The sequence below is a fragment of the Balaenoptera borealis genome (genome assembly GCF_965194805.1).
Source record: "Balaenoptera borealis genome assembly, chromosome: 21".
NCBI lineage: Eukaryota > Metazoa > Chordata > Mammalia > Artiodactyla > Balaenopteridae > Balaenoptera > Balaenoptera borealis.
In genome coordinates this window covers 23,544,506-23,559,729 of record NC_138880.1, presented here as the reverse complement: position 1 = coordinate 23,559,729, position 15,224 = coordinate 23,544,506, and the positions used below count along the sequence as shown (strand labels likewise).

The 15,224-nt window shown below is 37.2% G+C and overlaps 2 protein-coding genes across 12 annotated transcripts in view; one reads left to right on the top strand and one right to left on the bottom strand.

Annotated features, from left to right (window-relative positions):
* Positions 1–15,224, top strand: part of CFAP96 (cilia and flagella associated protein 96) — a 157,354-nt gene that overhangs the window by 50,331 nt on the left and 91,799 nt on the right. The window lies entirely within an intron of this gene.
* Positions 1–15,224, bottom strand: part of PDLIM3 (PDZ and LIM domain 3) — a 31,668-nt gene that overhangs the window by 2,969 nt on the left and 13,475 nt on the right. For 2 of the 6 annotated variants that reach the window (XM_082375338.1, XM_082375340.1), the window contains exons 4-7: positions 8,665–8,732; positions 3,661–3,924; positions 1,912–2,039; positions 180–291 (exon numbers count right to left, since the gene is read on the bottom strand). In XM_082375338.1, the coding sequence (XP_082231464.1) occupies positions 180–291; positions 1,912–2,039; positions 3,661–3,924; positions 8,665–8,732 (572 nt within the window). Of the gene's footprint in view, positions 1–179; positions 292–1,911; positions 2,040–3,660; positions 3,925–8,664; positions 8,733–9,111; positions 9,300–15,224 lie in introns of all 6 variants that reach the window. The other 4 variants (XM_082375339.1, XM_082375342.1, XM_082375341.1 and 1 more) reach the window with 2 other exon arrangements.

Genomic DNA, 15,224 nt, shown 5'->3' with positions numbered 1-15,224 from the left:
TCGAAGGAATTCTGGTCAAAATGTGCCAAATGTGTGGACATTATGTTTCAAGTTGATGAATAGAAATTTGTTTTTCATAAAACTTAAAGGCTTTTCTATATACGGAGTCTTAAAGTACAAGAAATAGAGAGCTGACAGCAAGATTTATGATGAATTTTGGGGTTGACAATGAAACTTACACAATGCCACTCCCACATTTGTCACAGAGTGGCATCTTCTGTGTGCTGCCAGCACCGCCGTGCACTTTTGTAACTGGAGCTCTCACACTCCGAGTTCCAGCAGGACGGTCATCTGAAAAACAAAGTGTTTCCATTTATGGCAAGGGAACAGCTGGCAACAGTTTATACTTTACTTCTATTTTAAGGTGTGCACTTTAACCTGAGGAATTCTTAGTTGCGCCCACGATATCATTTAGGAAGAAGCAGGACTGGTTCAGGAATAATTTGTTCTGAAACGGGACCTTACAAAACAAAATTAGTTAAAAATTGTTGTAGTTGTTGTCGTAGGGCGCTGTTACAAAATGCCCAGAGGGGCAGAGAGCATTTTGCATTCTTCTTTTTTTAATTGTGGTAAAATATACATAAAATCAACCATCTTATCGATTTTTAAGTGTGTAATTCAGTAGCATTAAGTATATTCCCAATGTTGTGCAACCGTCACCAATATCTATTTCGAGAACTTTTTCATCATCCAAAACAGAAACTCTGTACCCAGGAAACATTAATTCCATATTCCCCCCTCCCTCCAGACCCTGGTGACCTCTATTCTGCTTTCTGTGTCTATGACTTGCCTATTCTAGGGTCCTCATATAAATGGAATCGTACAACATTTGTCCTTATGTCTCTGGCTTATTTCACTTAGCAGAATGTTTTCAAGGTTCATCCATGTTGCAGCATGTATCAGAATTTTCATTCCTTTTTAAGGCTGAATAATACTCTACTTTATGGATATAGCACATTATGTTTATCCATTCGCATGTGGATAGACGTTTAGGTTCTTTCCACCTTCTGGCTGTTGTGCATAATGCTTCTGTGAACGCTGCTGTACGAGTATGGGTTTGAGTCCCTGCTTTCAGTTCTCCTGAGTATACACGTAGCAGTGGGATTGTGGATCCTATGGCAATTCTATGTTTAACTTTTTGAGGAACCACCTTACTGTTTCTCACAGTGGCTGCACCATGTTACATTCCCCATCAGCAATGCACAAGGGTCCCCATTTCTCCATACCCTCACCAACACTCATTTTCCTTTTTTTTTTGATAGTGGCTCTATTAATGGGGTATTTTGCATTTTTGTGCAACTTCTGAAGGACAGTATATCTTTTGGAAGTGGAAAAACATTGGTAAGGGTATGAACTCTGAAGACAGCAGGAGTGGGCTGGAGACCCAACTCTGTTTCTTACTTGCTGTGTGACTTTGTACAAATCCACCCTCTCTATGCCTCATTTTCTCTTTTGTTAAATAGGGAAAATAATAGCTCCTACCTCACTGAGTTATTGTGAGCATTAAATGACCATGTGTGCAAAGCACTCAGCACAGGATTTGGAACACAGTAAGGGTTCATTCCAGTGTTATTTAAAGATTTTGATGATCATGATACCCTGGAATATGGGGGAGGCTGAGAAATTTTGCAACATTTTATGATCTATAACGTGAGCTAGCCCTTGACTACTGTGGATGGGATTTATCTTCAGCACCCTTTAATCACCAAGTTGGTGGCTACCTGGATATGTCTGGAAGCTCCTTTCCTTAACCAAGCACCACCCAAGTCCTTTTCAGCAAAGAATCATTTGATGACTGATTAAAATCGGTTTTTAGACTCTCGTTCCCATTATGCTTGCTGCCCTCCCCCACCCTGATCCTTCCAGTAGCCTCTATCAATAACATTTCAGCAGATGTTCACGACTGCTCACCGTCGTTCACTAGTTCCTGGAGCACCCTGAAGGAGCCTGACTGGCGAGGCTGAGTAGGTTCATTCCGATTGTCGTGCAGCATCCGGTACACATCCGACTGGGGGGGCACTGGGGGGGCCGCGGGTTCACTGAAACACAACGTGGTGGGCGAAGCAGCTTCAGGAGTGTGTGTATGTGCAAGAAGCCACAAGATATCAACAAGCAGTGATCACTATATTTACAGCAACTCCTGAACAGAGATTCAGTATTTTCAAGGTAATCTCTATTATATCAATAGCTAAAAATATAATGTGAATTCACACGGGTTGCCTTAAAACTATCAGTAATTAACCTGGGGGTCACATCAGCATTTCTCCATGTGGCAAAATCCTTTGGAGGGCAACTAAAATGTGATTGTTAGGAAATAGTAATTTAAAAAATAATGCTTGTGTCTGATGGATATATAATTATAATGTGAACAAAATTAACCTTTCTCAGAAAAAAAAAGACAACATACACGTGATAGAAAGTGCACGAGTGAGCCCGGTTTGATTATTCTCAGTCATAAAGATGTCAGTAAAATTCAGATTCGTTTCTGATATTAAACCAACAGTGTATGGTTTAGTTTTGTTAACTCCTGTAGACAGCAAAGGTATCGTTTTTCTTGTAAATTGAAGAAATTCAACTTGTCAGTGTTTGAAAGTGCATAATGTAGCAACTTTCACAGAGAAGTCAGCTTTGTTGGCTACTAAATAGCCACATTATAATTCATTTACAAAAATGATAGAAGCTTTATTTTAATAAACTGTCTACAGATATATTCATGGTGAACAATAAAAATACATGTCAGGCACTGAGATGCTTTATTATTTTATGTCATTTAATTGCATTATCTAGAAAAGGTAGTTGCTATTTGCACATATTTTTATTACCAGTATCATATTTGGAAATAATCATCTTATATATCTGAAACTCCTTGCAAACGGCTTTGAAATACATTATGGTATTATTATCACATTGTATTCATCCCAAGAGTTATCTTTGGGATCTTGCTACATAGCACTCATAAGCATTATCATACTTTATAATGGCTCTATAATATCGAAAGAAGTAACAAGATTTCATCTTTAATAAATATTTTTAACTGAAAATGCTTGATAGCAAAAGTACTTTGAACAAATATGCATAATAAAGAAGAAATTAGTCAAAATAGAGATCAGTGGAAATTAAATATCTATAGCAGTAGCTTGAGATATTCACGTATAAACCCTTATTCATGGCAAAAATTTTAAATGAGAAATAATTAACTCTCCACAAGATGCCATTAGAAGAGAAAAGAGGTATCACCTCTTTTAAAACTTCTCTGAACCTCCCATCCCTTTCCCAGTTTTTGACCCCCCAAGGAGAAACATAGATTATCCCAGATTATAAATCACTTTTGAGAAGTATTGTACCAGACATTCGTAAACTACACTGTAGTTTTTCAAAAGACATATACGTTTGGTCCTTCCATGATTTCAGTTTATTGTGATCTGTCACATAAAACTCTACTTGGTTAATTTTTCAAATCGCCCTTATCCTTAGGCCTAGATATCTGCAATAAATCCTTAGATTTATTTATTTATACGGAAAAAAATCCATATTTCTTTTCTTGAAAGCTTTTCACAAAGCTTTCTTTCAATGATAAGACAGTGTTACAAGACACCAGTAAAGCTGACATTGCCCATGTGTTTAGTTAATATGCCGATGGTTCAAAAAGACTCATATTACCTCATTGAGGGTGTTTCACCTAGAGCTGTTGAAACCTGACCCTGAAGTGTTTCCATAATATTGTCATCTGAGTACAACTGCATAGGTGTATTAAACTGAGCATGTATAATCTTCACACCAGGAAGTTCCATTTCCAAAGGAATGTTAGGGGCCATCTTAGCAGCAACTTTCAAGTCACCTGGGCAAATAGTACTAAGAGTACTGACAGAAGAAGGGGTGCTACGTCCACTGCCACCGTCAATACCGGACGGAGTACTGCATCCACTGTGTTAATGACCACGTTACACAGAGATGACACAGGAACCAGAAAATCCAGACAGGAGAACACAGAGAACAAGTACAGAGAGGTTAAAAGTAAGAAGTGAATTAAATCAAATGAAAAAGAAATATTTATTTCTGGCTAGAAGTTATTTTCAAAAGGGAAGACATTTAAAAATTCATGATTGAAAAACGTTTAACAAAATTAAAAGGTACAGGTGATATTGCATTGTTTGGCTCTGTTCTACTAGACAATATGTTCTACGAGGCGAAGGTTTCATGTAAAAAGAGCTGTGCATAAAGGAAGTGGCTCAGGGAAATTACATTAGCAGGACATCCTTTTACATTTCTGAGCTGCAGTTTTTAAAACTAAAATATCAATGAATGATCCTTCACAAATAGTAATATGAATATGCAGCATGAAGATCCAATCAGATATTTAGGTTAAACATTTCAAAATAAGAAGTATTTTCAGAAATGCAGTTGGGCCTTAATTGAATAGTAATTGGCAACTTGTAGGTTATGTGATAGAGATTATGTTTTAAGACTATTTTGTAAATATTTTACTGTTACTATTTTAACTTTTTCTACTTTCATTCTTTCATTTTGTGAAGACTACACTTTAAAAAATTGTTCGGTGATTTGATATAGGCTCTGGAAACAGCCAATAAATGCCTGTCACCTTGAAATGAATGATTAGAGGGGAAATAAGGTGATCTCAAACTCTGTGAATGCTACTTAGAGCTAAGATATATATATTTCCTTCATACATAGCTATTTCTTTTAAAATTTTGGAAGCACACATATATTTCCATGCATAGTTCTCATTTCCTTTTAAAGACAAATTAAGGCAGCTCATTATTAAAACATCAGAAAGGCCAGTCATGCAATTTTAAGGACAACTACAGAAATTTCTTATTCTCTATGAGTAGAATTTTCTATGGATAGGAGGTTAGTCATAACTGATGCCAATGACTAAAAAGCCATTTTTCTACATGCATTTTAAGTGCAGCATGAGAAATGCATTTTTTGAGAAAATGGAATATATTGTTTTTTTTAAGCACAGTCATTTAAGACAAAGCTAAAAGAAATAGTAATATTAATGTGAACTTCAGTCATGCCTGCAGGTTAGTGTTGCTGTAAACTGAAGGCAGAGAACAATTTATATGGTGTGTTTACCTGAAAATCAGTGTTCTCTGAGGGCTCAAGTATGGCCGCATACCTGCATTTACTCTCTAGGGCTACTAATGCCAACCTCAGCCCCATTCAGAGAGCAAAAACCAAAAGCATATATTGGGCATTGATTTTATTGGCTTCATCAATGCTGCAGCCTTGTTAGTCTGGGCAACCCATGTCACTAGATGAATTAAAATTTTTTTTTGTGTTGTGTTATCCAGGTCAACCACCTGCAAAGACTGAATGGGGCAGGTATATATGAACTTGCTCCTTCACTTCCCAACTACTGAGAACTTGTTTGAATCTCAATCAGTAAATTCGTTGATCACATACAAAAATGTCAAATGGTTTATTCACCATTTTCATAGGCTCAACACTATGCTGAAATTGACTTCAGTTGGTAAAAGAATAGAAATAACATTTCAGTTACAGTGCAGTTTAGTCAGGATCGTATTGATTTGACCTCAGTATAATGAAGTTTATTAAATTGTAATTTAGGGATTTGAAACACTGAGTTTCAATATTGGGAGACTTGGGCTCAAAATAGTGAACCTTTTCAACAAGCATTTATAACTACTCGACCTTACTGTGTGCCAGGCATGTTGCTAGATTGTGGAGAGGTAAACTGTGGTCAACTCAGAACTTACAGATATACCTTATTTTACAGTTGTAATTAGTATTACATTTGTTTCTGTTATTAGTGTTCTTATATACATGCATGCTTGTGTATATAACTTTATTTAAGCAGAGATTGTGTCTTCTATTTCCTAGTTTCTTTATCATTCTATTTAAGGGCCTATGTCTATTGAATAGATAGGAAATAAACCCTAAGCAAAAAAACAATTATCTTTTTATAAATTTCTGGGACAATTTTAAAAGAGCTCTTGAACTGATGCTTTAAATAAAATAGTTTTCATGGACTCTAGTCACTGTGGAGATCATCACGGGTCACCATGACCTATTCCTGTGACCTGGAAAGGTAGATGCTATTGAGATTTCTTGACATTGACTTACTGGCTTGGCAACCTGTAAGGCTGATGATACACTCAATTACTATCATACACCTGGGTAGATCATTAGACAGAGAACTAATTTCCCTGGTGTGTATATAGACCTTTGGGGACATGCTTCTGGAAGTGACTTGTCCAAAAACCACTCACCAGATTGTATTTTATCATTTGGATCTAGCCTTGTATGTATTTTTAATGATAGCTGTGGCTTTAAACATTTACATATTTTCATATGAAAATACTGGTCTTTTAATATGCTTCAGTTATGATGAAATCATTGAAAGAACCCTAACTAATAGTAAGACCCAGGGAAATGAATATATTAGCATCTCCAACTTACTTCTGATTCAAAAGTTGTTTATTAATGGTGTAGTTATTGCTTGGTAAGTAGCCACTCAAAATTCCACCTTGATGAAGAATCATTTGGTAAGAACAAGAAATTGAGAAGCTAGAGCAAATAGTGAGGGGGCACAGGAAGAAAGGAAGGATAATAGAAGCATTTTTATAATTTTTTTAAGGTTTGTGTACTGGTACCTGTTTTTTAAGCAGATCCTCTCATCTCTGTTTTGCCACTCCCCTCTTCCAAATTTAGCTAGATTGAAAGGCACCAGCTTACAATGACAAAATTATGAGTGGCTTATTATTATCACCATGTTTGAATTAAATGAAAATGTAAAAGAAGGGCATCACAAACCTGAATCTCCTTGACTTTCCCTGAATTTTTATAAAATTAAATGTTATTGGTCTTCAGCAAAAGCAAGATCTGTGTTACTCTAATGTATCATTTTATTTGAGCCTCGTGGAGTCCTATAGCTCAAGTTAGTGAGCTTACCATTATGCTAAGCTCAAAAGAATGCAAGTATATCCATTTTACTCTGCTTCTCTGGGAAGATGTATATATTATGTATATATTTATTCAATAGTAAAAGAGCATTTTAACTTTTAATCCAGTTATTTTAATGTTATTTAAAGTGGGGTTGGGAAGCTGTTGAATGTGGAGAAATAGAGAAAAGATACAGAGGAAAATGGAATATGAAGGAGGGAAAAACTAAGAGAAGCAAAAAAAGGATTGTTCAGAGTTGCCAGTATGAGGGAAGGGCAACAGCTCCTGATTCTTCTTGCTACTCAGGAAGTCTGATTAGGTACTCTTAGGCTTTTGTTCCTTTATCTAATGAACACTTGTTGAGCATGTACTCTGTCCCAGCCCCTTTTCCAGGTGCTGGGGATATAATATGTAGTGGGGGCAGATGTATTTGGTAGTCATTGCCTTTTTAGCATCTTTCTCCTGCTCTTTTGCTCCACTCCTTCTTTCTGAGTCTGATACCACAAAATTGTCTGACTTATTTTGAGGTAATCCTCTGGCCCTGACTGTAGCTTATAGAAAGGTCTGCACACAGAAATCATATATCAAGTGATGACTGACCATCCACAGCAGGCATCATAAACTCAGATGTCTCCAGGGGCCAGGAGGGTCACACATATATGAAACTGGGCCAGGTATCATATGCTTAGGCGTGATGGGCATTTTGGCAAGATAGAGAGTAGATGTTCCATCTTAAACTTAAATTCAGTATTTTTAAAAATGGGAGGGTTAAATAAAACATTGTGAATTGACTCCACCCGTGGACCCCTATTAGTGACACCTGATGTAGATCATTATTCAATGATCCTAACCTGTTAGGATTGATCCAGCCTAACCCCCAACTTCCTTCCTCTGGGCTGATTGATGTAGCTGAGGTCAGAGGAATGGGTTTGAGGTTTCCCGAAGTCACTATTTCCTGATGTGGCAAGACAAGGCATTAATTTCTTTCCTCGTAGGTTGGAATTCAGTTTCTAGAGAAGATTTGAGAAGGATCATCTGAAGATGATCTGTTTCTCTAACTGACAGACAAGAAGAGATCTTGCTCATTTTTATTCCAGTGTGTGCACAGTTACCCATGAGGGTAACCCAGTAAATCTCTCTGCCTCCAGCTCTTTCTTTCTTTATACTTATTTTCCCCAAGTGGAAAAGTTCCTTTTCTAGTGGCTTCTCTTCCTTTGCAAGTATCCATAAGAACGCAAATTTATTTTTATGTAAGAGCTAGAATGAGTGCGATTACCCACTGGGCTCTGATGGTGCAATGAGAATTAGGTGCTGAGATGGGATGATCAGAGACAAACATGGAAAGCTACAGCAGCCTTTCCACATTTGCCTCACCTGCTTCCTTACTCCTGACCGGGGGCTGGTTTTCATTTTTGTTCCTGCTGACTGGGCCTTCCTGCCCTGGGATAGGGTATGTCTGCCTGCCTCAAAAGGTCACTGTGTTCTGGACGTGATCCTCAGAACAGCAGGGGTATCAGTTATAAATACACACAGCGATTGCATAATATTTCACAGCTCTGTAATCTGGTCAATATTTACTCTCTTCTCTGCTAAGTGAATTTGTTTCTTTTGCTTTTGAAATAAGCTTCAAAATGAGAAAAGTCACTCCAAACACCTAAGAGTTATGTGTCTTGGTGATTAGTAGGATTTATTAAAGATGCATGCACTCCAAACTTCACAATCTTAAAGCTTTATGACCTGCTTCGGCCTGGGATTATGAAAGGTTTGGGCCGAATATTGTGCTTGTGTTCAAAGTAGTTCACATCCTGTAAAAACAAAGGATTAAAAAAGTCCCTCAGTGGAAGACTAATATATATATATATATATATTTAGATAAAATTAAGTGAACAATAATCGTACAGAAAGGATTATTTACCACCAAATATTGACATGACTAAGAAGGGTGATGATGGAACCAGAGCGATTTCTTCCTTTTAACCATCTATTCACTAAATGTTCGGGAACGGGCAGATTGGACTCCAGAACATTAGAACCATGTTCTAGATGCTTGTCTTTAAGATAAAAATCTGATCGTGCCTTCAGGAAAGTAAAAATAAAACAGCAAGAGCTGGACTTTTGAAAGGAAGAGAAGCCGTACTATCACCATTAAGAACATGGTGGGCAGAAACCAAGTGGAGTACTTACTTTTGAGGTGAGCTAGGAATGAGCCCCCGCAGCTGCCCGTGAAGCGCATCTTGTATATTGCTGGTTGAATAGAGCCCAATGGGTGAGTTATAGGAAGCGCTCACTACCTGTCTTTTGTCATCAATGTTTGCTGCTGCAACAAAAGGCTGGGCCCTTCTGTTGTACCCGGCACCAATGGGTTTGAACTCCTGTACAATGGCAGACAAAATACACAGAGCCACAGAATGCACAACAAAGCCGTTAACGCGCAAATCAACAGCATCGCTCTTGTTAATCAAGGTTTCTTTACCACTGCGAGATTAATGGCCAGGTTAAAGGAGGACTGCATTCGCCGTGAACTTTACATGTGCTGTAATCACCCACCAAATGTTCAGGTGCAATGGAACTGACCGTATTTGAAATATTATAAAATAATTCGAATATTATACCTCTTGTCTGCTCCCTACTGACTTCTACGTCTAGAGCTTTTTTTTTTTTTTAAAGAATACATTATTCCACATTAGGTGCCTGTCTTATCCTTTTTTTTTTTTTTTTTAAGTATTTATTTATTTATTTATGGCTGTGTTGGGTCTTCGTTTCTGTGCGAGGGCTTTCTCTAGTTGTGGCAAGCGGGGGCCACTCTTCATCGCGGTGCGCGGGCCTCTCACTATCCCATCCTCTCTTGTTGCGGAGCACAGGCTCCAGATGCGCAGGCTCAGCAATTGTGGCTCACGGGCCCAGCTGCTCCACGGCACGTGGGACCCTCCCAGACCAGGGCTCGAACCCGTGTCCCCTGCATTGGCAGGCAGACTCTCAACCACTGCGCCACCAGGGAAGGCCCCACATCTAGAACTTTTAAGACATTCTCATAAGACTCATTTGAATCCAGAAATTATGCGTCGGAAGTGAGATTTTTGGCTTAGAAAAATTATTCTACTTAACATTTTCTTAAGTAGAACTTACATACGCTTTCTCTTCTAGTAATATCTTAAAATCTCCCGCATTTTAGAAAATGGGAGAATAAAACAATCAGAAAGGGAGTGAGCATTTATGAATAACTGTACTGAATCATAACTAATCCAACTTTTTTTTTCCTGTTTTTTTCTTAATTACTACAACAAACAAAATTCTTAATTTGCATTAAGATATAACCTTAAATTTAGAAAAAATAATAGGAATTAAAAGACTTTGCTGGGCTTCCCTGGTGGCGCAGTGGTTGAGAATCTGCCTGCCAATGCAGGGGACACGGGTTCGAGCCCTGGTCTGGGAAGATCCCACATGCCGCGGAGCAACTGGGCCCGTGAGCCACAACTACTGAGCCTGAGCGTCTGGAGCCTCTGCTCCGCAACAAGAGAGGCCGCGATAGTGACAGGCCCGCGCACCGCGATGAAGAGTGGCCCCCACTCGCCGCAACTGGAGAAAGCCCTCGCACAGAAACGAAGACCCAACACAGCCAAAAATAAACATAATAAATAAATAATAAAAATTTAAAAAAAAAAAAAAAAAAAAAAGACTTTGCTTATGAAAGCAGGAATAACATTTATAGAAAACCCTCCCTTTCTATTGTGATGATTTCATGTTGTGGGTTCATGTTTACTCTAGTTCCAGAAAGACTTAAGTCAGCAATTTAGAGATAGCTAATTTATATGATTCACAAAAGGATTTTCACTTCATTGCTTTGGGAAAAGAACCAAACTTCAGTCCTAAACTCTGGGTGTGAAACATGCCTGAATGATCTGAAACTCTGTATTACTGTCTTCTAATGTAGGAATCACGTTTTCCAATTTTTATACAGATTTATAATTTTGTAAAGTTCATTAAACTTTTTTTTTCTTCTAAGCAACAGAAGAAAACCAAAAGGGAATGCTGAAATACACACAAGCTGATTCTCTTTCCAAATCTTTTCATTTGGCAGAAGTAGTAAGATCAGTCTTTACAATATTTTTGCTCACACATTCACATCAACTTCCTTTACTTTTGACTGTGCCACCAGTGTTTCACACAGATCTCAAACAGTACAAACATTTATGATTATTTGAAATGGTTAATGGAGACTGTTTTGATTAAAAGAATAAAAAGGTCTTGTAATATTCGTGTCATTTTTTTTTCTTGTCATTGTAGGTGAGTAAGGTGTGGGATGGTGCTTTTAAGAAAAGAGATTGTATTCCTTTCTTAGGGGTGGAACCACAGTTTTGCGTGGTGATTCCAGAAAACACCAATGACTTCCTTTAGAGACCCAAGCAGCACACCACTTCCTTTTGGGTCTCCTGAGCAGGCAGTTGTCACACACACTCCCTATTCCCCCATCTAGGCCTGTTGGCAAAGCCCACTTAAAAAATAGTTATGACAAGGCAAATGGGGTGCAGCTTCAAATACTAGCCCTGCAGAGTCTTTGACTCCAGCTGCCCCAAATCTCATGGTACCTGAAAATCTGTGATGTGGTAAAGAGGAGCTTTTCTCTCATCAACATTGGGCAGCAAAATTTAACAGCCTCCTGAACTTGAAAAGAAGGTCTGAGTTGAATACAAAGCCTGTGATTCTATAGTGTGATTGAATTGACTAATATCTTATTGATTCAGTTTTTTTATCTCCAGAATAATGACTCACTGCCTAGAAGTTGGTTCGGTGACAATGTAGCTGCTGATATTAGATAGCAGAATGACTGAAACAACCAAATATGGCTTTAGAAAAATGCTGAATCCCAGAACATGTGAAAATGTGTGTGAACATTTATATACTGGTACAATCTGATTGCTTTGGCTGATTTAATAATGAACTTGGAGTGGCTGTGTTTTATGATTAACCATTATGATTAGCTGTTATTATGGCATGAAAAAAGTGAATGGCAAATAATCGTAAGTAATGACAATGGCCATGATTCAAGCCTTTGCTCCTCTTTTAGATATGAAAGAAGACAGAAGGCTAATTGCCTAATTTAGCTTCGGTGGACTATAAATCACTCAGGTTAATTAAAAGAGTGAATCAGGAAGTACTGAAGGAATCAAGCTTTGTGGAATTTAGCGTTTGTTTTTTTTTAAACTGAGAGTGATATGCCTTAAAGATCTTGTTATATAGAATTGAATTTACAAAAATTAGGTAAAATAATGTGATGGCTTTATGGGGGAAAAAAATCTCTCCCCTTATTTCTTCTGTCTTAAAATTATAAATAAACATGGTTGGCAACTGTCCTATAAATGAGGCATCTTCTCTGAAAATATTTGTGCAATAATAGTCTCTAGTAGTACTTCCAAAAAGCAGCACATAAGTTAATTAGCTCCAAGCTTTTTCTTTGCCATTTTCTGTTTTAGTTACATATCGCAAAAGTCACAAAAGTGTAATTTGTAAAAATAAAACAGTAAAACTCTATTTTCCACTCAGATCATAAAAGGAAGTGTTTCTAATACAGGCTTCAAACATTTGTATTTAGGTTTTGCAAAGCATTAGTTTATGGGCTGCTGGAGTCATTCCAAAAAAAGCACAATGAAGTGTATACACTAAAGGTAAACAAAACATTTAAATACAGCACAGAGAAGCAACATTCTATCCAAGTCTTACATCATTGTTGATGGTCACACAGAATCAAAAGACAAAACCAACGGGAAGTTTGCTATTCCACTTTAATTCCTTTTTATATTTTCCTGGAAAATCATTAGTAATGGAAAATACTAGTAAAAAAAATTATGTAGCAGTTAATAGAGTCCAGCTCTTGTGTTTATTCTACTCAGACAAAAGCATCTAAATGATTCTTATGTCTTAAGAATTCAACAAGTAATCATTGCAGTTAATTAGATTTTTAAATATTATTTTTAAATGTTAGGAGCTCATATTAAGGAGTAATATTCTGAATTAATGGAATGCTAGAGCTGCCAGAATCAAAGCTAAGTAACTTGACAGAGATCCGCTGCCATTGGGAGAATATGCACCTCTTGACAGCAATCTCTCATGTCCTTGAAATGACCTCAGCAATGATGTCATTCAAAGACAGTTCACCTTTCAGTTTCTTACTTGGATAAACATTCGGTCTGAGAACTGAGACAATAACCAGCTCCAACAGATACAACATGTTTGATACATGTGTGATGATATACAGATCTATTTATTTATAAGAAAAAAATGCCTGTGAAATGAGGGAAGCTATGTCAAGGGATCATATATTTGATCAAGCCACACTGAGTAAATGATGATATTTTATCATGTTTGGAATTTATGAACAACCCCTGCCCCCCTCCTCATGCTCACCCCTTAACTGAAAAATAAAGCCACCCTTATAATTATTTTCTCTTCAGTGATCTGTTTCAAGTGTTCCCCATATCTCATTGGGGAAGAGTTTGGGGAAATGGGGATTTTATGAAAATTTGTGTAGGCTGCCATCCAGTTATGAAAACATTGTAGAATAAAGTTATTTCATGAAAATATGACAATTTCAACCCATACCCCACTTGATTGTGCATATAGTATGTCTTTATTATCAAATCTTTTATGGAAAGGATGCAATCCTTTCTCATTTAGAAAACAGCATTTTTATTTCTGAAAAGCATCTTTCCTGCCTTGTGGTAACTGCATTATAAGTTTGAATTGTTCAGCGAATATTAAACAGAAATGAGGGCAATGTTTTATTGGAGAATATAAGCTTTGAAGAAGGACAGAGAACTCTAGCATATACCTTTTCTCTAGAGCAATGCGTTGTATAGAAAAATGCACCTGCTCATAGGCCATGTTCAGGACTGTCTGGAAGGAGTTTATCCAATGGCCGGGGGTCGATCTAAACAACCTCTAAAGTTTCTTTTAAGCCTAAGATTCGAGTCTGAATTCATAAAACCAAAATTTAGCTATTTAATAATAGCACGGAAACATGAAAAAATCTAGATATTAAAATTTTGTATCATTATTACTATAACTGTGTCAGAAAACGTCCCCAAAGCCTAAACCTATTCCTAGGGGAAAAAAAACTGGAAAAAATACACTAACATTTTATTATTTGTGGCTGTACTCGGATGGTAGGATGTAATGGGTTTTTTTCCCCAATGACTATATATTGCTTTTAAAATGAAAAATAGTATTTAAGTCCAATAGCAAAGGTCGGATAACTTACAATAGAAGTTCGACTTGGGTTGAGAAACAAGAGCTCAAATATTGTATCGCTCAACAGCATTTTACTATTCATATAAGATGACATTTTATTTTATTTTACTTTATTTTATTTATTTATTTTTTTGGCTGCACCGCGTGGCTTGTGGGGTCCTAGTTTCCCAACCAGGGATTGAACGTGGGCCCTCGGCTGTGAGAGCGCGGAGTCCTAACCACTGGAGTGCCAGGGAATCCCCTCATATACGATGGCATTTTAAAGATTTAACGGTATTTGTTTTTCAGACTGACACATCTTTGTTGTCCAGAAGGGGTTGCTTTATTTGTAGAAAGAAAAGACATCTCTTTGCGTAGCTTTGTATTAATTAAAAAAAAAAAAAAAAAAGAATACAAACATAACCACAGTTTAGCCTTTCTCCAGTCTCAGTCTACAAGTTAAATTCACTGTTTGATATTTATCAGTGCATTTTGTTCTAGTTTGTGCTATAGGATTTTCAGATAGGAGAGGTTATGCTGAAATTTAGCTATATTTTGTGGGGAAGGTCCTAAAGTGCCAAGTTATGTGAACTGGTCATGCATAAATCTGGCCTGAGGTTCGTGAGGAGTAGGAATATTTTGGTCCTTTAGGGGAAGAACTGAAATGGTCCTTATCTCTGAGCCCTTCAAACACCCACCTCTTGGAGAGGGTGCAAGTAAGAAATTAGTCATGACTCAAACTAATGGAATGTTCAAAAGCTCCATCTGACTGACTTCTGTAGCCCTTAACCCAATCTTCACCTTTTTGTTTTTTAAACCTATCTCATTCTTTATCTTTTCCCCCTTTGCAGTATCATAAATATCCATACTGTCTGACCCCAAAATTCAGGACACATGGGCTAATAAATGATTGACAAGAGGCCAGAGTATTTAAAATTTGGATTATCTTTTAAAATTAATTCTTAGAATAACCATAGCCATAAATTAATACTCCTAGATCTGCAAAAGGGGCCTCTTCTAGAGTAAAGCTCAGACAATTGCCTTGAAAACTCCAATTCTGGAGAGATGTTAGC